Raw genomic sequence first — 27,358 nt, 5'->3', positions numbered from 1 at the left:
CACACACACACACACACACACACACACACACACACACACACACACTTTGGCAGCATTATGTTAACGAGCCGAGGAGGAAGAATGTGATTGAATACGACTTCCTGATGTGAGAGTCACTGTGAGAGTTCCAGCCCCTATTTTATAGCTGTGAAAACTTGAGTGACATTTCTTGTGTTTTGACCTGTTCAAAAGAAGGCATGTTTTCCTGTATGCTAGAGCATATCCCATTAATCACGCCAGCGTATATAGAATGCCAACTTAAATAGCAACCGTTTTTAGAAGAAGGCACAGTACTGAAGTGTTGAGAAAAAAAGATAACTCCAGGGTTGGGGGCACCACTGGAATGGGCTACTAAAATACCTCAGCAACCAGAATTCCTATTTAGCTCACGCTATGTCCCAAGCACTCTCTTGCAGCTGAGGGTACAGCTGTGAACAGAACAGACCCTTCCCTACCCTGCTTGAGCTTGTCCCTCTCATTCTCTTGATTTCCCTAAAATATCAGAAACAAGTTGAAAAAATGATGGTGATGTCACAAGAAGGTTGACATTTGCTCCCATTCTATCTTCTGTAATTCCTTTCTATCAATTTGCTTAACGACTGAGATTTTGGAGTCAGGCTCAGTTTCTTCATTAGTAAATTGCAGATAATAAGTATACTTCGGTTGTTAAAATGATAAATGAGATAATGCATATAGAACAAATAGCCCAGTACCTGTTAAAATATTAAGCATTCAGTATATAATAGGTTTTATTAGGTTGTGTTCATTTTTATCATTACATTTTCATCCTTATACTTCTCATGGTAAAGCTGTATATGGACTTTGGAGTATGGTCAGGAATAGGGAACCATTTCTGGCACCTTCACCACTCTCCCCTCACTTTATGGCACAATTTCAGGACACTAGCTTGGCAGTGCTCTGGTAGGATTCTTGCTCTGTGTTTTAGCTATTTTTTTTTAATAGAATCTTTTTGCAACAAAATTCAAACAAATTCTGATTTCCCTATTTGGATACCTCCCACTATTTCTACATATTTTACAGCTGATCATCATATCTTCTCTGATTTAACAGCTGACAACTGGTGTCAATGAGGTTAAGTGATTTGCTAACAGAAAGTTTCATAGCTAGGCTTAAATTTGGTTTCTAATCCAGTGCTTTCTCTACTTACACCACACATCAACCCATTCTGTTTTCTCTCTAATGATGTGATTCGTGTACGTATAGTGTACATATGTGCATATGGGGAAGCAAACGTTTATGAGTGCTGTTTCCCGGGCTAATGCTATTTCTCCTACTGAACTCAGCTGCTTCTTTCTTTTTTTTTTACATCTTTATTGGAGTATAATTGATTTACAATGGTGTGCTAGTTTCTGCTTTATAACAGAGTGAATCAGTTATACATATACATTTGTTCCCATGTCTCTTCCCGCTTGCATCTCCCTCCCTCCCACCCTCCCTATCCCACCCCTCTAGGTGGTCACAAAGCACCGAGGTGATCTCCCAGTGCTATGCGGCTGCTTCCCAATAGCTATCTATTTTACGTTTGGTAGTGTATATATGTCCATGCCACTCTCTCGCTTTGTCACAGGTTACCCTTCCCCCTCCCCATATCATCAAGTCCATTCTCTAGTAGATCTGTGTCTTTATTCCCGTCTTACCCCTAGGTTCTTCATGACATTTTTTTTTCTTAAATTCCATATATATGTGTTAGCATACAGTATTTGTCTTTCTCTCTTGGACTTACTTCACTCTGTATGACAGACTCTAGGTCCATCCACCTCATTACAAATAGCTTAATTTTGTTTCTTTTTATGGCTGAGTAATATTCCATTGTATATATGTGCCACATCTTCTTTATCCATTCATCTGATGATGGGCACTTAGGTTGTTTCCATCTCCTGGATGTTGTAAATAGAGCTGCAATGAACATTTTGGTACATGACTCTTTTTGAATTTTGGTTTTCTCAGGGTATATGCCCAGTAGTGGGATTGCTGGGTCATATGGTAGTTCTATTTGTAGTTTTTTAAGGAACCTCCATACTGTTCTCCATAGTGGCTGAACCAATTCACATTCCCACCAGCAGTGCAAGAGTGTTTCCTTTTCTCCACACCCTCTCCAGCATTTATTGTTTCTAGATTTTTTGATGATGGCCATTCTGACTGGTGTGAGATGATATCTCATTGTAGTTTTGATTTGCATTTCTCTAATGATTAATGATGTTGAGCATTCTTTCATGTGTTTGTTGGCAGTCTGTATATCTTCTTTGGAGAAATGTCTATTTAGGTCTTCTGCCCATTTTTGGATTGGGTTGTTTGTTTTTTTGTTATTGAGCTGCATGAGCTGCTTGTAAATTTTGGAGATTAATCCTTTGTCAGTTGCTTCATTTGCAAATATTTTCTCCCATTCTGAGGATTGTCTTTTTGTCTTGTTTATGGTTTCCTTTGCTGTGCAAAAGCTTTGAAGTTTCATTAGGTCCCATTTGTTTATTTTTGTTTTTATTTCCATTTCTCTGGGAGGTGGGTCAAAAAGGATCTTGCTGTGATTTATGTCATAGAGTGTTCTGCCTATGTTTTCCTCTAAGAGTTTGATAGTTTCTGGCCTTACATTTAGGTCTTTAATCCATTTTGAGCTTATTTTTGTGTATGGTGTTAGGGAGCGATCTAATCTCATACTTTTACATGTACCTGTCCAGTTTTCCCAGCACCACTTATTGAAGAGGCTGTCCTTTCTCCACTGTACATTCCTGCCTCCTTTATCAAAGATAAGGTGACCATATGTGCGTGGGTTTATCTTTGGGCTTTCTATCCTGTTCCATTGATCTATATTTCTGTTTATGTGCCAGTACCATACTGTCTTGATTACTGTAGCTTTGTAGTATAGTCTGAAGTCAGGGAACCTGATTCCTCCAGCTCTATTTTTCGATCTCAAGATTGCTTTGGCTATTCGGGGTCTTCTGTGTTTCCATACAAGTTGTGAAATTTTTTGTTCTAGTTCTGTGAAAAATGCCAGTGGTAGTTTGATAGGGATTGCATTGAATCTGTAGATTGCTTTGGGTAGTAGAGTCATTTTCACAATGTTGATTCTTCCAATCCAAGAACATGGTATATCTCTCCATCTATTTGTATCATCTTTAATTTCTTTCATCAGTGTCTTATAATTTTCTGCATACAGGTCTTTTGTCTCCTTAGGTAGGTTTATTCCTAGATATTTTATTCTTTTTGTTGCAGTGGTAAATGGGATTGTTTTCTTGATTTCACTTTCAGATTTTTCATCTTTAGTGTATAAGAGTGCCAGAGATTTCTGTATATTAATTTTGCATCCTGCTACTTTACCAAATTCATTGATTAGCTCTAGTAGTTTTCTGGTAGCATCTTTAGGATTCTCTATGTATAGTATCATGTCATCTGCAAACAGTGACAGCTTTACTTCTTCTTTTCTGATTTGGATTCCTTTTATTTCCTTTTCTTCTCTGATTGCTGTGGCTGAAACTTCCAAAACTATGTTGAATAAGAGTGGTGAGAGTGGGCAACCTTGTCTTGTTCCTGATCTTAGTGGAAATGCTTTCAGTTTTTCACCATTGAGGACAATGTTGGCTGTGGGTTTGTCATATATGGCCTGTATTATGTTGAGGAAAGTTCCCTCTATGCCTACTTTCTGCAGGGTTTTTATCATAAATGGGTGTTGAATTTTGTCGAAAGCTTTCTCTGCATCTATTGAGATGATCATATGGTTTTTCTCCTTCAATTTGTTAATATGGCATATCACGTTGATTGATTTGCGTATATTGAAGAATCCTTGCATTCCTGGAATAAACCCCACTTGATCATGGTGTATGATCCTTTTAATGTGCTGTTGGATTCTGTTTGCTAGTGTTTTGTTGAGGATTTTTGCATCTATGTTCATCAGAGATATTGGCCTGTAGTTTTCTTTCTTTTTGACATCCTTGTCTGGTTTTGGTATCAGGGTGATGGTGGCCTCGTAGAATGAGTTTGGGAGTGTTCCTCCCTCTGCTATATTTTGGAAGAGTTTGAGAAGGATAGGTGTTAGCTCTTCTCTAAATGTTTGACAGAATTCGCCTGTGAAGCCATCTGGTCCTGGGCTTTTGTTTGTTGGAAGATTTTTAATCACAGTTTCAATTTCAGTACTTGTGATTGGTCTGTTTGTATGTTCTATTTCTTCCTGATTCAGTCTTGGCAGGTTGTGCATTTCTAAGAATTTGTCCATTTCTTCCAGGTTGTCCATTTTATTGGCATAGAGTTGCTTGTAGTAATCTCTTATGATCTTTTATATTTCTGCAGTGTCAGTTGTTACTTCTCCTTTTTTATTTCTAATTTTATTGATTTGAGTCTTCTCCCTTTTTTTCTTGATGAGTCTGGCTAATGGTTTATCAATTTTGTTTATGTTCTCAAAGAACCAGCTTTTAGTTCTATTGATCTTTGCTATCGTTTCCTTCATTTCTTTTTCATTTATTTCTGATCTGATCTTTATGATTTCTTTCCTTCTGCTAACGTTGGGGTTTTTTTGTTCTTCTTTCTCTAATTGCTTTAGGTTCAAGGTTAGGTTGTTTATTCGAGATGTTTCCTGTTTCTTAAGGTAGGATTGTATTGCTATAAACTTCCCTCTTAGAACTGCTTTTGCTGCATCCCATAGGTTTTGGGTCATCGTGTCTCCATTGTCATTTGTTTCTAGGTACTTTTTGATTTCCTCTTTGATTTCTTCAGTGATCACTTCGTTATTTAGTAGTGTATTGTTTAGCCTCCATGTGTTTGTATTTTTTACAGATCTTTTCCTATAATTGATATCTAGTCTCATAGTGTTGTGGTCAGAAAAGATACTTGATACAATTTCAATTTTCTTAATTTTACCAAGGCTTGATTTGTGACCCAAGATATGATCTATCCTGGAGAATGTTCTATGAGCACTTGAGAAAAATGTGTATTCTGTTGTTTTTGGATGGAATGTCCTATAAATATCAATTAAGTCCATCTTGTTTAATGTATCATTTAAAACTTGTGTTTCCTTATTTATTTTCATTTTGGATGATCTGTCCATTGGTGAAAGTGGGGTGTTAAAGTCCCCTACTATGAATGTGTTACTGTCGATTTCCCCTTTTATGGCTGTTAGTAGTTGCCTTATGTATTGAGGTGCTCCTATGTTGGGTGCATAAATACTTAGAATTGTTATATCTTCTTCTTGGATCGATCCCTTGATCATTATGTAGTGTCCTTCTTTTTCTCTTCTAATAGTCTTTATTTTAAAGTCTATTTTATCTGATATGAGAATTACTACTCCAGCTTTCTTTTGGTTTCCATTTGCATGGAATATCTTTTTCCATCCCCTTACTTTCAGTCTGTATGTGTCTTTAGGTTTGAAGTGGTTCTCTCGTAGACAGCATATATATGGGTCTTGTTTTTGTATCCATTCAGCCAGTATGTGTCTTTTGGTGGGAGCATTTAATCCATTTACATTTAAGGTAATTATCGATATGTATGTTCCTAGTCCCATTTTCTTAATTGTTTTGGGTTTGTTATTGTAGGTCTTTTCCTTCTCTTGTGTTTCTTGCCTAGAGAAGTTCCTTTAACATTTGTTGTAAAGCTGGTTTGGTGGTGCTGAACTCTCTAAGCTTTTGCTTGTCTGTAAAGGTTTTAATTTCTCCATCAAATCTGAATGAGATCCTTCCTGGGTAGAGTAATCTTGGTTGTAGGTTTTTCTCCTTCATCACTTTAAATATGTCCTGCCAGTCCCTTCTGGCTTGCAGAGTTTCTGCTGAAAGATCAGCTGTTAACCTTATGGGGATTCCCTTGTGTGTTATTTATTGTCTTTCCCTTGCTGCTTTTAATATGTTTTCTTTGTATTTAATTTTTGACAGTTTCATTAATATGTGTCTTGGCGTGTTTCTCCTTGGATTTATCCTGTATGGGACTCTCTGTGTCTCCTGGACTTGATTAACTATTTCCTTTCCCATATTAGGGAAGTTTCAACTATAATCTCTTCAAATATTTTCTCAGTCCCTTTTTTTTTCTCTTCTTCTTCTGGAACCCCTATAATTCGAATGTTGGTGCGTTTAATGTTGTCCCAGAGGTCTCTGAGACCTTTTCATTCTTTTTTCTTTATTCTGCTCTGCATTAGTTATTTCCACTATTTTATCTTCCAGGTCACTTATCCGTTCTTCTGCCTCAGTTATTCTGCTATTGATCCCATCTAGAGTATTTTTAATTGCATTTATTATGTTTTTCATCGTTGCTTGTTTCATCTTTAGTTCTTCTAGGTCCTTGTTAAATGTTTCTTGCATTTTGTCTATTCTATTTCCAAGGTTTTGGATCATCTTTACTATCATTATTCTGAATTCTTTTTCAGGTAGACTGCCTATTTCCTGTTCATTTGTTAGGTCTGGTGGGTTTTTATCTTGCTCCTTCATCTGCTGTGTGTGTTTCTGTCTTCTCATTTTGCTTATCTTACTGTGTTTGGGGTCTCCTTTTTGCAGGCTGCAGGTTCGTAGTTCCCGTTGTTTTTGGTGTCTGTCCCCAGTGGCTAAGGTTGGTTCAGTGGGTTGTGTAGGCTTCATGGTGGAGGGGACTAGAGCCTGTGTTCTGGTGGATGAGGCTGGATCTTGTCTTTCTCGTGGGCAGGTCCACGTCTGGTGGTGTGTTTTGGGGTGTCTGTGGACTTATTATGATTTTAGGCAGCCTCTCTGCTAATGGGTGGGGTTGTGTTCCTGTCTTGCTAGTCGTTTGGCATAGGGTGTCCAGCACTGTAGCTTGCTGGTTGTTGAGTGAAGCTGGGTGCCGGTGTTGAGATGGAGATCTCTGGGAGATTTTTCGCCGTTTGATATTATGTGGAGCTGGGAGGTCTCTTGTGGAGCAGTGTCCTGAAGTTGGCTCTCCCACCCCAGAGGCACAGCCCTGACTCCTGGCTGCAGCACCAAGAGCCTTTCATCCACACGGCTCAGAATAAAAGGGAGAAAAAATAGAAAGAAGGAAAGAAAGAATGAAAGGAAGGAAGGAAGAAAAGAAAGAAAAAGGAAAGAGGATAAAATAAAATAAAATAAAGTTATTAAAAAATAATTATTAAGAAAAAAAAATTTTTTAAGAAAAAAAATGGACGGTTAGAACCCTAGGACAAATGAAAGCAAAGCTATGCAGACAAAATCTCACATAGAAGCATACACACAAAAAGAGGAAAAGGAAAAAATAATAAATCTTGCTCTCAAAGTCCACCTCCTCAATTTGGGATGATTCGTTGTCTATTCAGGTATTCCACAGATGCAGGTACATCAAGTTGATTGTGGAGATTTAATCCTCTGCTCCTGAGGCTGCTGGGAGAGATTTCCCTTTCTCTTCTTTGTTCGCACAGCTCCCGGGGCTCAGTTTTGGATTTGGCCCCGCCTCTGCGTGTAGGTCGCCAGAGGGCGTCTGCTCTTCGCTCAGACAGGACGGGGTTAAAGGAGCCGCTGATTCGGGGGCCCTGGCTCTCTCAGGCCGGGGGGAGGGAGGGGCACGATGCGGGGTGAGCCTGCGGCGGCAGAGGCTGGCGTGACGTTGCACCAGCCTGAGGCGCGCCGTGCATTCTCCAGGGGAAGTTGTCCCTGGATCCCGGAACCCTGGCAGTGGTGGGCTGCACAGGCTCCCCGGAAGGGAGGTGTGGAGAGTGACCTGTGCTCGCACACAGGCTTCTTGGTGGCGGCAGCAGCAGCCTTAGCGTCTCGTGCCCGTCTCTGGGGTCCGCGCTGTTAGACGCGGCTCGCGCCCGTCTCTGGAGCTCCTTTAAGCAGCGCCCTTAATCCCCTCTCCTCGCGCACCAGGAAACAAAGAGGGAAGAAAAAGTCTCTTGCCTCTTTGGCAGGTCCAGACTTTTCCCCGGACTCCCTCCCGGCTAGCCGTGATGCACTAACAACCCCCTGCAATCTGTGTTCACGCTGCCAACCCCAGTCCTCTCCCGGCGCTCCGACCGAAGCCCGAGCCTCAGCTCCCAGCCCCGCCTGCCCCGGCAGGGGAGCAGATAAGCCTCTCGGGCTGGTGAGTGCCAGTCGGCACCTGTGTGGGAATCTCTCCGCTTTGCCCTCCGCCTGCCTGTTGCTGTGCTCTCCTTCGCAGCTCCGAAGCTTTCCCCCTCCGCCACCCGCAGTCTCCACCCACGAAGGGGCTTCCTAGTGTGTGGAAACCTTTCCTCCTTCACAGCTCCCTCCCACTGGTGCAGGTCCTGTACATATTCTTTTGTCTCGGTTTATTCTTTTTTCTTTTGCCCTACCCAGGTACCTGGGGGAGTTTCTTGCCTTTTGGGAGGTCTGAGATCTAATGCCAGCGTTCAGTAGGTGTTCTGTAGGAGTTGTTCCACGTGTAGATGTATTTCTGGTGTATCTGTGGGGAGGAAGGTGATCTCTGCGTCTTAACTCTTCCGCCATCTTCCTGATTCCCCCTCAGCTGCTTATTCCTGCTCCCTTTCTTAACTCCATCCATTTTAGAGTAACTTTTCTGTCTTTTGTCCTAAAGTTCATCCTCAGTTTTTGTAATTTTTTCTTCTTGGTCTTGGGACAGTCAAGACTTTTCCTGACTGAAGAGAAAATAATTAACAGATTTGAATTGGCCACTTACTCTGCACAAGGCACTGTACGAGGAGCTGTGTGGTATAAGAAATGATTCAGGCCCTCATGAGCTTACAGTCTACTTGAAGGAGCAACATCTGGAAAAAAAGACTACTAATAGTACAAGGTAGTAATTAGTCTGTGGTGTTGCCAAATGAGTAGCAGAGTTGATATGTGCTGATTTTTGGAGGAAGGCATAACTAGAGTTAATGAGGGCATATTGGGAGGCTTCACAGAGTAGGTAAAACAGCTTTGGTCTTGAAGGATGGGTAGGAATTTGGTGATTTCCTGGAGCATGCTCGTACTGGCTGGTGAGAGCCAATCGTGTGCATTTCTTCTCATCTCTGCATTCAGTGACATTACCTTGGTAGCTTGAAATCAGCCTTGCTGGGAGTTTTTATACCACAGAAATCAGCAGGGGCCGCAAATCAGTTTCATACCCCCCCACCCAAAAGCCTGTTGTTAAGCATTTACCAGCACACCACTGGGTTGGGTTCAGATTCTTGAATAAGAATGGGGAGGTACTTTTAGTCAAGGATTGGGGTAATGAGAGTGAAAGTATAAGCAGGAAATGTTAAATCATGCTTCTGATGAGCAGACTAGTCTGACTGAAGTAGAGTGTCCTTATGGTAGAATTCTGGGAAACGGGGTTAGAGAAGGAGTTTGGGGAGTATGGAGGCCTTATGCACTTAAGACTATAAACAAGGAAGAATAATTGAAAATTTGTTTACGGGATTTTTTTTAGCAAGATGTGACATTGTTTTGAGTTATTTCCAATTGTAGGATATTCTTGCCCATACTTATGCGACTATAAGAGATAACATCTTTTCTAATGTAGGTATTCAGTTCTTTTTTCAAATGCCTGGTGGAGATCTGTCTTGTTGTGAGTCACAACTCAGGTGCATATGCAACTATAACATGTTTGTTTTCTTTTATTTATTTAAACTCTGACATTTTCCAAAAAGGATTTGGAACAGCCAAGTTGAGTGGGAGCTGTGGAGTTAGACTGCCTGGTTCAGATCCCTGCTCTCCCACTTACCTATTTCAGTAGCATAGAAAATCTTTCTTCTCTGTATCTCACTTTTCTATCTGTAAAGTAGGGTTTTTTTAAAAAAAAAAAAAAATTAATTATTTATTTATTTTGGCTGCTCTGGGTCTTAGTTGTGGCGTGCAGGATATAGTTCTCCGACCATGAATCAAACCCAGGCCCCCTGCATTGGGAGCATGGGGTCCTATCCACTGGACCACCAGGGAAGTCCCTGTAAAGCAGGTTTATACTACCTTTATCATAGGGTTGTATTGAGGATTAAATGAGGTAATGCCTGGCACATTGTAACCTCTGAATGACTTTTAGCTGTTATCATCATTACTATTATTATTTCTAATGTTTGACATTAGTTCGGGGAGTTGGCTAATAATCATTATAAACCAAAACGTCTTTCCATTTACTTTGTCTAACTCTAAGGCAAGATCTTAGTTACCATTTTAATAAATAAGGTAAAGTCATGAAATTTAAGGTAAGTACATATCTCATATGTGTTGGTTTACATTGGTCAAAATACCTCAACTAGTTGTTCTGAAACATTAGTCTACTAGATAAATGACCATTAGAGAACATCGTAATGTCTTGGGTAATTCTTAAATTATTGAACTTTAACATCTTGAATTGTAGAAATATTAAGAACAATGTGAGGGAGAAAAAGACTTGTTAGAGCCATTCATCATGCGGTTGGGGGTACACGTCTGTAGGCCAGCCTATTATATTTGAGAGTCAGATGCATATAGATAACAGTTGACATCTTGAGATAGATCATGTCATCAAGGAGAGGATATAGAATGACAAGAGTAAGGGTCCCCAGGCAGGGCCCTGGGAAGTACAGCTACTTAAGAGGCAAGCCCAAGAGGAGCCTACAGATGAGATCAAGAAGGGAGGTGGGGTTAGCAGCCAAAGAATGGAGCAGGTCAGTGGACAGAAAAGCATCGGCCACGGTAGTTGGATTTGTTATTAAGAAGTTGCTGGTGAGCTTCGCAAAGGCAGTTTGAACAGCATATAGAATGGAGACAGCAAGAGTAGAAGGGAAGTAGAGAAATGCAGCAGTAGCTGGAGGGAATTTCTGGTTTTGTATTTTTTTAGCATGAGTGAGATTTATGTACACAGTCTTCTCTGTGGTCCGAGGGGAAGAAGAAACGTATAGACAGTTGAGATGGGGAGTAATTGGTTAAATAAAGTCCCCCAGGAGCTTGAAAGAGAATACATTAAGGCCATGATGGCCTTCAGAAGGAGGAACTCTTTCAGTTCACTTGTCAGGCACATGTCTGTTGTGTGCCAGGCACTATGAGTCGTCCCGGGGATACTCAGGGAACCAGAGGGACAAGGTCATGGCCCTTGTAGACTTCTGTTCTCAGGGAATGGAAACTGCTGAGAGAAGGTAAGGATGTATGTAGATGCAGCAAAGCCATGGTGCGGGGCTTGGGGGGTGAAGGAGGTCATGCCCAGTGACCTTGGTGCTGGCCTCCACAATGCAGCCCAACACTGTGCTGAGAATGAGAGTTAGACCTTTGTCTCCCATAGACAGGTTATTCTTACAGTAAAGATAATCCTGACTTATTCAGCCCCCTGCATTAGAGGTTCACTTTTATAATTTCCTTCTTTTATTTTCAGTATAGCTATAAAATGAAAAAGCTTTATTAATTTCTAGCTTATGGTTGTCAAGCTCTCATCCGGTTTAAAATCAAGACCAATTAGTGGCTATTTCAAAACCAAATATATTTTTTAAAGCTGTGTGAGATGGGATAAGGTTAAGTTTCTGTAATAGAGATTAAAAAAAGAAAGAAAGAAAAAAACCCAGTACCTTAAAGAATACAGAAGTTTGGGCTTCCCTGGTGGCACAGTGGTTAAGAATCTGCCTGCCAATGCGAGGGACACGGGTTCGAGCCTTGGTCTGGGAAGATCCCACATGCCGCAGAGCAACTAAGCCCATGAGCCGCAACTACTGAGCCCGCATGCTGAGAGCCCGTGCTTCGCAACAAGAGAAGCCACCGCAATAAGAAGCCTGCGCACCGCAACAAAGAGTAGCCCCCGCTCGCCGCAGCTAGAGAAAGCCTGAGCGCAGCAACAAAGACCTAACGCAGCCAAAAATAAATAAATTTATAAAAAAAAAGAACTAGGGCTTCCCTGGTGGCGCAGTGGTTGAGAGTCCACCTGCCGACGCAGGGGACGCAGGTTCGTGCCCCGGTCCGGGAAGATCCCACATGCACGGAGCGGCTGGGCCCATGAGCCATGGCCGCTGAGCCTGCGCGTCCAGAGCCTGTTGCTCCGCAACAGGAGAGGCCACAACGGTGAGAGGCCCGGGTAAGGGGGAAAAAAAAAAAAAAAAAAAAAGAACTAATATTGTAACAAATTCAATAAAGATTAAAAAAAAAAGAATACAGAAGTTTATTTATCTCATGCTTAACAGCCGTCTCACTGCTCATCACAGTTAGGTACGAGGTCAGTGCTGCTCCACAAAGTCGTTCCAGGGATACCAGTCCCTTTCAGCTTGCTGTTCCCCCAGCCACCAGGGCACTGTGCTGTCCGCATGGTTCAGCGGAGTCACCACCCCCAGGTTTCAGAGAAATAGGGTGTGGCAAAGGTGTGCCCCATGTCTTAAGTCCCAGGCTTTAGAAATAGCTCTTATTCTTCTCACATCCATTGCTGAGAAGTAGTCATGTGGCCACACCTGACTTCACGGAGGGCTGGGGAGTGTTTTCTAGTTGGGCAGCCATGTGTCTGGGAAGATGGGAAGAACAGAATTTAGTGGACATCTGCCAGTCTCCACCACAGGATAACCTGTATGTTTTCATTGTTGGTTCCTTTATTATATCTTCAAGACTAACAATTAAATTCTTTTTTTCAGGCAGAGTTGGGTCTGAATGAGCACCATCAAAATGAAGTTATTAATTACATGCGTTTTGCTCGTTCAAAAAGAGGCTTGAGACTCAAAACTGTAGATTCCTGCTTCCAAGACCTCAAGGAGAGCAGGTATCAGAGAATTCTAAGGAAACCCAGTGGGAAGGAACATGGATCCCTTCTGGTGGCCAGTATGGGGGTGCTGTAGCAGAGAGGCCTTACAAACCATTGCCAGGATATCATGATCAATTATTCATTGAGAGCAGCTACACTAAGCCTTATGGATATGTGATACTCAAGAAATCAGATTGTGGTGGGAGCAGCCTGTTACTAAACATGCATATAATGATAATTGAGGGATTGCAAAGTTTCAGAAGGGCAGTCAGGAAATTGTGAAGTGCTTGTGGGTTAATGATTGGCTTGCTGTATTAAAGATTCCAGAACCTTAATTACTTGAGTTATTAATTAAAAGATTAGAGCCATAAGACATGGCAGTTAGCAAGAAAACACCTATGCAGTTTATATTGAAGAATTAGAAGAAGAGAAAACAGCAGGAAACCATGAAAAGCTTGCTGACTAGTACCAAAATTATTAGTTGATTTGTAGCAAGAGATGATAATTAGTTTAGTTGGACCAATAGTGGAAGATAATAAAAGTCCATAGAAAATTTAGTAATAGAGGATAATAGGGAAGCCAACCAAAAGGACTGAGTAATAAAGAGACATCAGATTACTTGGGGATCAGATTTTGGCACACTTAAATGTCAAGACATAAATGAAAAAGGTCTCCAAGTGATCTGTAACTGTGATAAAGTCATTAACTTCACTCAATAGCAGAGACCCTCAGCTGTAGACTGTTACCTGTTCGATCCATGTTCTAATCTGATAATCTGGCTTCCTAACCCACAGCAGAGGTAAGCAGCAATCTGATTGGTGAGTCTATGAGACAGCCAGAGAAGGTACCCATTATTTACTTTATGCATTGGAGTACCTTAACTGCTGTTCATAATAATGAACTTGGGTTGCTCAAAAAAAAAAAAATTTTTAAGCAGATTTGCTTTGTTCTATTAAAGAATATAGAAAGATTGTTAATATATTTAATAAGGACTTGCATCAAAAATAAAGTTTTGGTTTTTTTAGAGTGGTTAAATTCTGCTGGGTAAATGAAACGTTAAAGAATGGTAAATCAAATAAAGTTTGGTGTAACTCCCTTCGTTATGTCCTTTTGGAATGATGGAGAAGATGACTTGAGGTCGGGGCTGTAGCTCTTCATCTGCTGAGCATCTGAGGGATAAAACACTTTGAGGCTGGAGGCAGGGAGTGGAGGAGACTGTGTTACTATAAAACTGTCATTGATCGTAGGAGGCATGCGTGGAAGCTTTCTCAAGGATTCAGCTGTTGGGCATGTTCCTGAGATTGTTGGAAATGATTGTGGAGTTGGGACCATGGGCAAGTCACCGCCACCTTCTGAGCCTGTGTTCTATCTGTGAAGTGAGGGAATTGAAGAAAATGGCTCAAGAGTTCCCTTCCAACACAAACGTTCTCTGTGGAAGAGTCGATCTTTAATCCTTTTGATGATGATGTTTGTTTTAATGGAGCTTTAATTAAATTAGGATTTTTTTCTTTTGGGTCTCAAGAATGCTAAGAGAAGCAATATATTATTACCATTGATTTTCTTATAGGCATTTACTAACATGTGAATGGTCATTCAGTCATCGAAATGCTAGACAAATGATATAAAGAAAGGAGAAATTACACCTCTCAGGTGACTTATGAAATAATTAAATGTGATAAAACTAATTTTAGGGGAGATTAAAGATTTTCACTGAAAAGCTAAAGAAAAAAGTAGATAGTTTGGGGAACGTTTCTGAGCACATACTTGTATTAAAGGATGTGCACATTTGAAGAGCGAACCAGTTTAATCATTTAAATAGACATCAAAAATTAATTGAGCTTAAATTATTTTCAAACTGTTTTATTAATAAAGAAGATAATTTCCAGAGGGACTTTCACTAAACCCTTTAAACCCTTAGATCAGGGGTCCCCAACCCCTGGGCCATGGACTGGTACCAGTCCATGTCCTGTTAGGAACCGGGCCGGACAGCAGGAGGTGAGCGGCGGGCAGGCAGGCGAGCAAGCGAAGCTTCCTCTGTATTTACAGCCACTCCCCTTCGCTCGCATTACTGCCTGAGCTCCGCCTCCTGTCAGATCAGCAGCGGCATTAGATTCTCATAGGAGCGCGAACCCTACTGTGAACTGTGCACGCGAGGGATCTAGGTTGTGCTTATGAGAATTTAATGCCTGATGATCTGAGGTGGAGCTGAGGCAGTGATGCTAGCGCTGGGGAGCGGCTGCAAATACAGATTATCATTAGCAGAGAGATTTGACTGCACAGGGACCATAATAAATCAATTGCTTGCAGACTCATATCAAAACCCTATCAGTGAGTGGCAAGGGCAAACAAGCTCAGGGCTCCCACTGATTCCACATTATGGTGAGTTGTATAATTATTTCATTATACATTGCAATGTAATAATAATAGAAATAAAGGGCACAATAAATGTAATGAGCTTGAATCATCCTGAAACCATCCCCCCACCCCCACCCCCATGTCCATGGAACAGTTGTCTTCCACAAAAGGTTGAGGGCTACTGCCTCAGATGACATGATGTGGGTTTCTTAGTTTTGTTTTACTTTGTAAATAGTTGTTGTTGTTTATCCAGAGGTTTTGGATTGTGGTTGTTTTTCAGGCTGGTGGAGGAGACCTTCACCATAGATGAAGTCTCTGAAGTCCTGAATGGGTTACAGGCCGTGGTCCACAGCGAGGTGGAGTCTGAGCTCATCAACACGGCCTACACCAATGTGCTACTTCTGCGGCAGCTTTTCTCACAGGCTGAGAAGTGGTACCTCAAGCTACAGACAGACATCTCTGAACTTGAAAACAGGTACTAAAATTTGTATCCACAGTTATGACAATAGAGGCCCAAGCATGAACTTAAAAGTTAGTGAGGGCTTCCCTGGTGGCGCAGTGGTTGAGAGTCTGCCTGCCGACACAGGGTACATGGGTTCATGCCCCGGTCTGGGAAGATCCCACATGCCGCGGAGCGGCTGGGCCCGTGAGCCATGGCTGCTGAGCCTGCGCGTCCAGAGCCTGTGCTCTGCAACAGGAGAGGCCACAACGGTGAGAGGCCCGTGTACTGCAAAAAAAAAAAAAAAAAAAAAAAAGTTAGTGAATATCTTTGCTGCTTTGCTTGGGCCTGGTGTGTGAGAAAATTTGGGTAAGGTAACAGCAGAGCATCCAGTTACTAAGTGATCTCTTAGGTGCCGCTCAGCATCCTCTTCAAAATGCCCTGTTTCCACTATTCCTAGGTGCTATAAAGGCCTCTGAGATTTATGAGATTGCTCTTAAGGCTATAAGTAATTATTCCATATGGTATCTCTGGTTAGCCTGATCAGTATTATAACAAGTCTTCAGAGATAGGTCAACTAAGAAAAAAAGATTATGAAACAGTTGAAAAGTTAATTCAAACACCATCAAATCACACTTAGTAGTATTGGAAGTTTATTTCTAAATAATTGCATTAAAATTATATACTGATCTTTAAAATAGGGAAAGTAAAAAAAAGTTTCATTATCTGAACTGTATCAAAAAACTCATTAATTTTTTAAAAATATGGTAAAATCAATGAAATTGAAACTCAGTCTAAGAAAAGGCATGCCAGAGATCTGGAAAGACTGATACCGAGCCCAGGGGCTGTTTGCTAAGCACAGGTGCAGCGCGGCTTGCGGACAGTGCTGTGGCCTCGGGTAGGGAAGGAAACCATTTAGCTTCACCAACTGCCAGTAGATAACTGGTGAGAAAACTTTGAGAAACTGACCTATTAAGAAGCTTAGGAGAGTAGTTACTGCCATTCACTCTGTAAGCTTTTGTATAGTCAGCCCCCAGGTACCTTTGCAAATAAAAGGAAATGTTCAGGTGGATCCCCCAAACCATCTGTCTTCCTTGAGAATTTACCATACTCTTTTCCAGTAGATGTGAACTAATTTTATTTTTCCGAGGCTACTCTATTAAAACTCAGTTTTCCTTGAACCTCTACTAGCTAACAATGTATATTATAGAGCAATTTCCCTTTAGCACCTCAAAAATACAGTGTTGACTACAAATTTCAGACATAGTTGTATTAACATTGTAATTTAGTTCTAGCGATTATATTGTACACTCAGTAGGTACAAAATAGTAGGTGCTATGGAGATTCAAATTTGAGTGCATGGAACTTAGGTTCTCGACCATTAGTAACTAAATATTTTTGATGTGGTGAAGTTTTGTTCATCTTGCTCTGTTGTTTCTGGCGTGTAATAGATTGGTACCAGTGCTTTTATTCTTCTTCTTTTTTTTCTTTCTAAATTTTATTTATTTAGTTATTTGCCTGTGCCAGGTCTTAGTTGTGGCACGCGGGATCTTTGTTGTGGTGTGCGGGATCTTTTTTTAGTTGCAGCGCGCAGGCTCTAGTTCCCTGACCAGGGATCGAATCTGGGCCCCCCGCATTGGGAACACAGAGTCTTAACTGCTGGACCACCAGGGAAGTCCTGCTTTTATTCTTCTTGTGTGTATGATACAAATCTATTCTAAACAAATATTTTTTTCTATTTGTTTTTGTCTTCAAGAGAACTATTGGAACAAGTTGCAGAATTTGAAAAAGCAGAATTTACATCTTCAAATAAAAAGGTAATTTTTGGTCCTTATAAGTCCATACCTTAATAGCCAGTGTTTAAAATCCTCAAGTTGCTCAGAGCATTCAGAGATTAAAGTGAGAACTCTCAAGGAAAAGCATTCAACTCAGGAGCAGAATTCCAAGCTTGCCTCTCAGATCTTTAGGAGAAAAAAGATAAGTTTTGGAAGTAACTATGAAAAACTTGTTTTTGTCTACTACCTCACACACGCATGCGCATGCACACAACATCCCTGCAGTCCACCCGCCTCCCAGCCATGCATGCTCTTCACTCAGATGATGCGGAGCACAGGCGTTGGGGGCATGCATCCTGGCACTGTCACTCCTCAGCTGTGCGACCTTGAGCAGGTTACCTGAGATGGCTGAGCCTCGTTCCCCTCATCTGTCAAGTGGAGACAGTACTGGTAGTTACCTGCTTGTCTCTTTAATCATTCTCATTACCTGTAGTGACCACTTAGCATTCCATTGTGTAGATGCACCATAAATCCTCTGTGGTGTTACATGGTAAAACACTGCCAAGATCAATCCATGAACATACACGTACAAAACAATTTTCTAATTATTCCTTTGGAACATATTTCTAGCTAAGAAATTTCTAGGTCAGAGGGCATGAATTGTTTTGTTTTAATACATATTGCTAAACTGCCAGAATGTTTGTGTCAAGTTACTCATCCGTAATGTAGTTTACCTAAATCCTCATCATTATTACAATTTTTCTGGGGTTCATGCAGAAATCTCCGTTTTAGCTCCCACAGTTTAAAATCCCAGTCTCTAGATACTAGGATCTTTATCGGCTTTGGCTTTGAGTACCTTCCCTCCCTCCTTTCTCTTCCACCTGATTTTGTTTTTTTTTTTTTTAAAGATACAAGGAGGATGGGTTTTGTTTTTATCTCTAATTTGCATTGGGCACTGTGGGCCAGGCACTGTCCTAAGCACTAGGATGTAGCAGAGATCCAAACCAATGAAAATCTAGCTGATATCTCAGTGAATATGTTTACACAGTGTCTTCCACTTAGAAAGTACAAGAGTTCAGTGATTACACGTGTTTTATTCAGTGGTGATTTCAGTTTGGTTTCTTTGTTTTGTTTCAGCCCATCATAGACAACATAAAGCCAAAACTTGCTCCACTTAACGAAGGTGGAACAGCAGAACTCCTAAACAAGGTAATGTTGCCATCATTTTGAGAAATGGCAAACTCTATAAGGATGTATGCTCACTGCCTGCCCAGCTCTAGGGTAGAGAGACTGGGTGGAAGGTGTTGATTCAGGCTTTGGTCCACTGAGGGTAATTAGCCTATCGCAGTAGTTGTACTGAATGGTACCTGGTGGGCCAGAAGAGGACACACTTAACTCCCAGAGAGTCTGAAGCAGCTCTTGACTGCATCTTTTCATAATGAAGTGAAGAGCATAGAATTTTGGAAAGTGTTTATTGATGGACATTTGAAGTTTATGAGCTGTGATAACAGTGAAGAGATTTTTTAATTAAGAGGTTTATAAAGATTAATTACTGATATACAACTATTTTTCGTGACTCTTGTGTTCTCAACATTATGCTAGATATTGTTACATAAAAAGAAAAGTAATACCTGCCCTTTTGCCCTTAAAAACCTTGTAGTCTCGTTGGGAAGGGATAACTAATATTCTAGGAACAGAGACAGCAGAATGCTAACCTGTGTGCCACAGTTGCCACTAACCTGGTGCCAAAGGTGCCACAGGGTGGCAGAGAAGACACATTTCCGTGTGGGTAAGAGTAGTTGAGGACAGGCTCTTGGGTAAGGTGGTGCCTGAGCTGGGCTGAAAGGTGTAGCAGATTGAATTGTCAGAGGGAAGAGAAATGGTATGGGCAGCAGAGGAACAGAGTGGGCAGCAGTCAGAGGCAGAGAGGAGGCTGGCATGCCTTGGAGCAGAGTGCAGGCTCTCTAGCTGGGCGATGCTGCATGTGCTGGGGTATAGTAAGAAGTGAGACTGCACTGACAGGTGATGCTTGTGACGGAGCTGCTGATGAGCAAGGCCCTTGGACCTCAGCTCAGTTGGAACCACTTAGGGGCTGGGCACAGGGTACGGAATGATGAAGATTGTGTCTTGAGGATAAGCAGCAAGTGGTGTACAGTGTAGGCTGAGAACAAACCCAAGAGTTGCAGGATCAGCTAGGTGAGAGATGGCAGGGGAGAGGGACTTGGCAAAAAGGCTGAGAGTAGAGGGCTGCAAAAAGCCTGAGAGACTGTGAAAGAAGAAACTAGAAGTCTTAGAGCCAGAGATGACTCATACGTGTTGAGGCTGGTGGGCTGGGTAAAACTGGAATATTACCAGTAACCAGGGCATGCAGACTTTTGAGCTTTTATGTAATTTAATATAAAAATTAAATTTTTAAGTGAAACAAAGGATTAAAAATACTTTGGCTAACATAATAAAACTTGAATTTACTCACAAAGGAAATTTTAAGACTTCAAGAAGAGAATGAGAAATTAAAGTCAAGGCTGAAGACCCTTGAAACACAGGTAACCGAGAAATACTTTAACAAAATTATTGAAAGAGTTACTTACAGACTAAGTACTGAATGTATTTTGTTTAATCTTGATTATAGGCAACAAATGCATTGGATGAGAAGTCAAAACTAGAAAGAGCACTGCAAGATTTACAGCTTGATCAAGGAACTCAGAAGGTGAAATCAGTTTTAGCATTTTCACATTTTCTAGATGATCAAGTTATAAACTTATATTAAGTCTTAGCTACTATCAGTATTATGCCCCACAGCCAGCCACTCCCTGAGAGGGAGGCCACCACTGTAGTTCTGCATCGAGACAAACTTGTCCAGGAAAGGCCAGGTGAGCGCCTGTTGAGGGCAGTGGGGGCAGATACACAGCTCATGTACTTCACATATCCCAGAGCCCATTGGCATATGAGATATGCTTAAATTTATTTTTTAAAAATTCTTCTCCCTTTCACTTTGCCCTTCCAATTACAACGGGAAGAAAGGAAGAGTTTTTAGTTATTATTATACAGAACTTATTATTACTTAAGTTACCCTTCGGTGAGTGTGACAAAACAGAATGAATTTACTCGTCATGCATCTTCTAATCCGCCTATATCTAGCTGTGCTTCTGTAATACAGTGAAATCCAGTGAAGTTCTCCAAGCTTGTCTGAATGGAATGACTGAGTATCACTCTGCCCTGGAAGTCATCGTGTGCTCAGTTCTGCCTCCTTTGGCCTTTCCATTGAGATTAGATGCTGTAATAGGATCCTGTCAGCAGGACCATTGGAGTGAATTTTCATTGCAGCACTGGCTTTTCTAGTGGTTGTAGTGCCATTGTAAATGTCTACTAAACAATCCCCAAACTTACTTCATTAGACTTTGGTTATACTTTTTCTATGGAAAATTTCAAACATATACAAGAGTAGAGAGAATAGTGTAATGCACCCCAGGTACTCATCACTCTGCTTTACCAGTCAGTCATCAAGACATGGCCAGCCTGGTTTCATATTTACCTCTACTTTCTTCTCCCTTTCCCCATGTTTCTTGGGTTTTTTTAATTAATTAATTTTTTGGCTGCGTTGGGTTCTTCATTGCTGTGCACAGGCTTTCTCTAGTTGCAGCAAGCGTGGGCTTCTCATTGTGGTGGCTTCTCGTTGCGGAGCATGGGCTCTAGGCGCGCAGGCTTCAGTAGCTGTGGCACGCAGGCTCAGTAGTTGTGGCTCACGGGCTCAGTAGTCGTGTCTCATGGGCTCAGTAGTTGTGGCTTGCGGGCTCCAGAGCGCAGGCTCAGTAGTTGTGGTGCACGAGCTTAGTTGTTCCGCAGCATGTGGGATCTTCCCGGACCAGGGCTCGAACCTGTGTCCCCTGCATTGGCAGGCAGATTCTTAACCACTGCGCCACTGGGGAAGTTCCCCCCATGTTTTTTTGAAGCCAGTCTCAGACATTACATTATTTTATCTGTAGGTTTTTTGTTTTGTTTTGTTTTGTTTTTTGCGGTATGTGGGCCTCTCACTGTTGTGGCCCCTCCCGTTGTGGAGCACAGGCTCCAGATGCACAGGCTCAGCAGCCATGGCTCACGGGCCTAGCCGCTCCGCGGCATGTGGGATCTTCCCGGACCAGGGCACGAACCCGTGTCCCCTGCATTGGCAGGCGGACTCTCAACTACTGCGCCACCAGGGAAGCCCAGTCTGTAGGTATTTTTTAAATAAAAGGATGCGTCTTATATGGCTAAAACAAAAGGAAATATATATGATTTTCAATCATTATATACCAAGGACCATAAATTTCAATCATTATATACCAAGGACCATAAAACAGCTAAATACTCCAGAACAGCTTTAGTTTCTCAAAGTAAACCAGTTACCAACATTTTCGGATGATGAATTTGTTTTAAAAGCCATTGAAGGTTTTGCTCCAATTTTGCTTTTAAGATTTGGCAAAAGCAAAATGCATACAGGCCTTCACTAGATGCAGTGAAATAAAATCTTTTTAAAAACCAGATTTCAAAAATAAGTAAGGAATTCTTTTTTTGTTGATAGTAGTGCTTCGTCTTCATAGTTAGCAATTATAGACCATTTTCCTGTCATTAATATAACTTTTGTCTTTTATAAATTTTATCTAGTTAAAAACATGATCCAGGTAGAAGATCCAGCTGCTTATATTACACTGACGAAGTGTACAAATATGTGCATATCGAATTAATGTAAAAAACTTAAAATCTTGTAAATTTAGCAAGCCATATAATCAGCAAGCATTAATTAGGCTCTCATAATATTGTAAAACATGTCTGTTACATTTTTTGTATAAATTGTATTAATTTTATTATTTTTCCATCTGTATCATTAAAAATTCTTCACCAGGATTTTTTTACCTTGACTTTTCAAAAATGAAGCCTATTTTCCACCCCAACTCGGGGAAACACAATCTTGTCAAATTTAGGATCCCACCTCTCTTGTTCCTCTTTTGGAATTCCAGCAGTTCATAAATCATATTTTACATACTTGGAAATCAGTGACCACTGAGTGTCTGCTGTGCTCAGGACACAGTGCACTGGTGCTGAGGGTGAACTGGGTGTGCTGGTGACCCTGACTGGGCTGCAGTGGCAGAGAAGGCTGGCGGGGGATGCTGACATGCACACGCAGCACACGTCATCATCTGTTCCCGTCACCTGTGATGCTGAATCTAAAGCAGTTGCTATTTAGGATGTCAGCATGAAATCATGTGAGTGTATGTATTTTTCATAGGATTTTATAAAGACCCAAGACTTGAGTGACTTGGAAAACACAGTTGCTGCTTTAAAGAGTGAGTTTCAGAAGACACTTAATGACCAGACAGAAAACCAGAAGTCCCTGGAGGAGAATCTAGCGACAGCCAGGCATGACCTGCTCAGGGTGCAGGAGCAGCTGAGCATGGCTGAAAAGGTCAGATTTGTCTGTTTATATCCGATTAAGTGATGAATGCAGTGTAACTAAGGAAAACGTTGGACAACTACATATTCACTTCATTTTTTGTCAAGGTATTAGGCAATTTGTGTTCTAAAGATTTATCATTTGGGGACACTGAGATTCTTCCATCTTTGGCACTAAAATATCTGTGATAATAAAAACCTACACTCCTTCTGTTCTATGGTAAATACTCCACTGAGGGTGGCGTACAGCCGGCACCCTGAGCACCCATTTTGCTCTTCCTGATCAGCCCTCTTACAGTCTGGCAGAGGGATGAGTGGCTTTTTTCTCAAGGGTTCTATACCTTTTTCTTAATTTATATGAGATATGTGGAGAACTGGTTTTTTCGCTTTAGGGGTTAGACTCTTAAGAATATGGGAGCTAAAATGTAATTAAATTTAAAATCCTCCTCTTCAAATACTGGCAGTATTTTGGGATTTGGAAAAAAGAGCATGCTTATTTTACCTGAAAATGAATTTACTTTTTCAAATAGATTTCCCATGTCTATGGCATAGTATGTTTGAGTTATTTTCTAATATTGTACTTGGGAAATGTTACTATTTTATTAGCTTCCCATTTGAAAGAATGTATTTTTAAAGTTTGAATAGTCTTAATTTTATATAAGTATATATTTTTTTAAATTAGAAAATAGGGCTTCCCTGGTGGCGCAGTGGTTGAGAGTCCGCCTGCCGATGCAGGGGACATGGGTTCGTGCCCCAGTCCAGGAAGATCCCACATGCCGCAGAGTGGCTGGGCCCGTGAGCCATGGCCGCTGAGCCTGTGCTCCGCAACGGGAGAGGCCACAACAGTGAGAGGCCCGCGTACTGCAAAAATAAATAAATAAATAATAAAAATTAGAAAATAAAATAAGCACAATATTAGTAAAATTAGGGCAAAATATATATTTTCATCAGATATGTTATTTCTTTCCTTAACTATTTCTTATTAATGGGCTGACATTTTTCACTATGCAGGAATTAGAGAAAAAATTCCAACAAACAGCAGCTTATCGAAACATGAAAGAGATTCTCACCAAGAAGAATGACCAAATCAAAGACCTGAGGAAAAGACTGGCGAAGTAAGACATACTGGTCCTGTCTCTCAGATTGTCTCCCTGCTGGGTTGATGTCTGTCCTTCATTAAGTCTAACCTTGTGTCTGGAGAGGTCAGGCCGGTGGGGAGTTGCTCTGTCATTCAGTCCAGAAGGCTGTGTCTGAGGAAGGCAGAGGGGTTTTGGCCAGGCCTCATCTGTAACACCCACCAGCGTTTCTTTTCAGGTTCAGCCAAACCTTTAGCCTCACACAGGGCTACACTAGGCTACTCTGGCCGTGGATTCTCTTAGCAGGATATTGGACAGAAACCACAGCAAGCACATAGGGCAGCATTGGGCATTTCTCCTCAGTGGTGTCCTTGCTGCAGCCCACAACCTGATCATACTGTGCTCTCACATGACAATTTAGGTGCTAGAAAATGAGTCCATGCATGGGTGCCAGAGCCAGCGTGGCTTAGAAGTTCCATGCCCTATATAGGACCAGTGTCTTTGGTCCAGCCACATGGTGCCCAGGCAGGGACATGTCCGGGAGGGAGGGACTCAACTGTAGGGAAGCCGAAGCCGTGGTTTCCGCCATGGATGTATACTTGTTCACAGTTCTCCTGGTCCAGATGGAGTCTTCTAATCGGGGTCATTTCTGTCATCAGTGGCTCTGCCTGGAAATTCAGCTGACATTTTACCTTTAGCAGGGTTCCAGGGTACCAGAGCTAGAAAGTGAATCCCAGATCATATTTTTCCTTAGAGAAGAGAGTCTGTTAACCCTGTACTCACAAAGCCAGATCAGCTGTTTGTGTCCATCAGGCCATCGATTAGATAATTACCATAATTACCGCCGAATCCCTAATCTACTAAGCTATCACAGATCTAGATGCCACATGTAGAAACTTGGAACCTGAAGGTATCTCAGCAGTTATCTGGTCCATTCTCCACCTGTGGCAGGAATCCTGAGTCACCCTCGTCATGCCTTGAATGTATCTGACTTCTACCATAGCAGTGATTTTAAGTGAAAAATGCAACATTACTGGTTTAGTCACTGGAGGTGTTTCAAGTAAACTTATTTGGTAACAACAACAACAGCAAAAAGTATCATGACATTATGCTGTTAATTGAATATATATCTCTTTCCAGATATGAACCTGAAGATTAAAAACTGAAGAAGATTTCATCTGGAAGCTGCCACTACATGAAAGTACAAGCTGTTTCTCACCTCAGGCATGTATTTGAAGCAGTTTGTTGTATTCCCTCTCTTTATTTTTCTAATATTTAGACTTTGCTTCTGATATTTAGAACTAGAGTTCCTATTTCAGTTACCTAATTGAGGAGAAAACCTACTGACTGATTCTGGCCTGTCATCCCAAACTCCTCTCTGCTGAGTGCTCCAGAATCTTAGTTCAAATGCAGTGAGAATTCTTTATAGTAAAGAAGAGGCTTATCCTTTTGCATTAGTGTAAAGAGCACGCCTTTTCAATAAATGTTAAAGCTAGCATTGTCTGTACTTGTGCATTCCCCAGAGGAAAAATATAGAATTATTAAAGATAGCTATTACAAATAAACCTTATTTTTTAACATGAAATCTAATCTGTTTTCTATATGTGATCATCAAAAAAATATGAATTTATTGAAAATGTGAATACCATCTATTATAGGCATCATTTTTACCAATTATAATGAAAATTAACAGTGAACATGGGGTTTCAGTTAACTCCTTTGGTCTCTCTAGCTAAATGCTGAGGAGGGTCAGACATTTTTTGCAGCATAACTTATGAGTCCGTATTACTAATGGAGAAGGCAGAGCCATCCTGTACTTATACAGTTGAGAAAGTATCTGGATTCAGAGTAAATGTAATCTTTATACTTCAGTTTCCAGAATATTCTTTTAAGTTATGTTAAATGAGAACACTTTTTTTTTAATATATAAATTTATTTATTTATTTATTTATGGCTGCATTGGGTTTTTGTTGCGGTGAGTGGGCTTCTCATTGCGGTGGCTTCTCTTGTTGTGGAGCACGGGCTCTAGGCACGCGGGCTTCAGTAGTTGTGGCTCACGGGCTCTAGAGCACAGGCTCAGTAGTTGTGGCGCACGGGCTTAGTTGCTTCATGGCATGTGGGATCTTCCCGGACCAGGGATCGAACCCGTGTTCAATCCTGCAGTGGTTAAGAATCCTCCTGCATTGGCAGGAGGATTCTTAACCACTGCGCCACCAGGGAAGACCCAAGAACAATTTTTAAAAGACCTCTATCTAACATAAAATCAGTTACCAGACCTCAGATTCAACTTTTGATTATAGTTTATTTATTTATGTGCATCTACAGTAACTGCATTTTCAAGAGGTTTTGATTACATTTCCATTAGTCCTGCTTTTTCTTGTATGATTTTGGGTAAATCATTAGAAGTTAGGTATCATATCTGCACTTGTGTAATGCAACAAACAATATACTCTAAGGATAAACAAAATAAAGTCCATAAAGCAATAATGCCTCAAAAGGAAAGTACTTACTTTTATTACATTATTTAGAAAGTAATTATTCCCACTTCCAAAAGCAGAGTGTCACACCCTAAATGAATGCCGTCTGCTAAGAAAGGTCATCCCACTTCCACAAATGAAGATTTTATTTACCAAGAAGAGTTTACTGATCCAAGGATAAGGCTTCTTGATATCTTTATTCAAGCTCTTAATACTAGCCTTGAATTTGTTGTTTTTCTTGTAGGTTTTATATTAAAGTACTGAAGGAACAAATGATGAAGGGTAAGATAATTTCCCCCCAAAAGGACACAGAAGGCAGTCTTAAAAAGGTGAATGAATGAGAGAAGGGAGGGGAAAAGATCCACTAACAAGCCAGCACTTACTGCATAGTTGTTTCTCACCCATCCCTCACTATTCAGGTCACTCATTGGGTTCTGTGTCCTTTTAGAGCTTTCACTGAGGGTTCCAGTCTCACCCCATATTTCTTTAGGCAAAAATTGATTCTCTCTCTGAAAACTATTCCATTTTTTATAGACCAGAATATTCTGTGTAATTCAGAAACAGACCTCTTTAAATGGCTTGTGTATCTTTCAAAAACCATTTATTTTCTCTCTACATGTTTCTTAGTTTGATGTCCATAGGGAAGGAAGTTATGTTGAGAAACCTATGTTGCTAGGTAGAATTTCAACTTGGTTTTCTTTTGTTTTCGGTAGCAACTTTTAAATATTCTATATATGCAGTTCAGTAATTCAAAAGTATTTATGAAACCTTAAAACCTAACTAGGCCCTGCATTAAGATAAATAAACATGATATTCTTTGACATAAATTAACGTGATGATTCTTCCACATATAAATACTTTCTGTGCCTGTTTTTGTCACTCTGTGTGTGTGTGTGTGTGTGTGTGTGTGTGTGTGTTAACTCATGTGCCTAGCAAAATGCAATGTTAAATTTTTATTTATTGAATGTTCCCTAGTCTTAAGATTTATCTCATTTAACCAAGAAAGAAAGCCTTTTTAGTTGCTGTATTTTGGGTGTGTAAGAAAGTTGCCTCAAGCCCTGATTGAACTTTCAGTGTGCTAAGCTGTATAGACTGTGCACTGTGGCTGTTATAATGCAGCTTTAGTTTAGCTTAAATATTCAAGGCTCCTGCTAAATTATGACTCAGACCCTTTATTGACAAAAGTAAACTGTAAAGGGTTTTTGTTATTAATTTCTTCTGTTC

At 40.9% G+C, this 27,358-nt stretch overlaps 2 protein-coding genes across 2 annotated transcripts in view; both read left to right on the top strand.

The window, feature by feature from the left end:
- LZTFL1 (leucine zipper transcription factor like 1) overlaps positions 1-25,235 on the top strand; it is a 25,770-nt gene extending 535 nt beyond the window's left edge. Inside the window, exons 2-10 of the mRNA XM_029244086.1 lie at positions 12,479-12,603; positions 15,221-15,415; positions 17,136-17,196; positions 18,292-18,363; positions 19,632-19,697; positions 19,784-19,861; positions 22,418-22,594; positions 23,593-23,696; positions 24,798-25,235. Of these exons, the coding sequence (XP_029099919.1) occupies positions 12,479-12,603; positions 15,221-15,415; positions 17,136-17,196; positions 18,292-18,363; positions 19,632-19,697; positions 19,784-19,861; positions 22,418-22,594; positions 23,593-23,696; positions 24,798-24,816 (897 nt within the window). The 3' untranslated portion in view covers positions 24,817-25,235. The remainder of the gene's footprint in view (positions 1-12,478; positions 12,604-15,220; positions 15,416-17,135; positions 17,197-18,291; positions 18,364-19,631; positions 19,698-19,783; positions 19,862-22,417; positions 22,595-23,592; positions 23,697-24,797) is intronic.
- The window catches only part of SLC6A20 (solute carrier family 6 member 20), a 90,406-nt gene continuing 86,661 nt past the window's right edge, over positions 23,614-27,358 (top strand). The window contains exons 1-3 of the mRNA XM_029244085.1: positions 23,614-23,696; positions 24,798-24,881; positions 26,379-26,416. Coding sequence (XP_029099918.1) covers positions 24,853-24,881; positions 26,379-26,416 — 67 coding nt within the window. The 5' untranslated portion in view covers positions 23,614-23,696; positions 24,798-24,852. The remainder of the gene's footprint in view (positions 23,697-24,797; positions 24,882-26,378; positions 26,417-27,358) is intronic.

The sequence above is a fragment of the Monodon monoceros genome, unplaced genomic scaffold, assembly GCF_005190385.1.
Source record: "Monodon monoceros isolate NGI ecotype Baffin Bay Population unplaced genomic scaffold, NGI_Narwhal_1 Super_Scaffold_3, whole genome shotgun sequence".
NCBI classification, from domain to species: Eukaryota; Metazoa; Chordata; class Mammalia; order Artiodactyla; family Monodontidae; genus Monodon; species Monodon monoceros.
The sequence above is the reverse complement of the archived record's forward strand: the minus strand, read 5'-3'. Positions and strand labels throughout refer to the sequence as shown.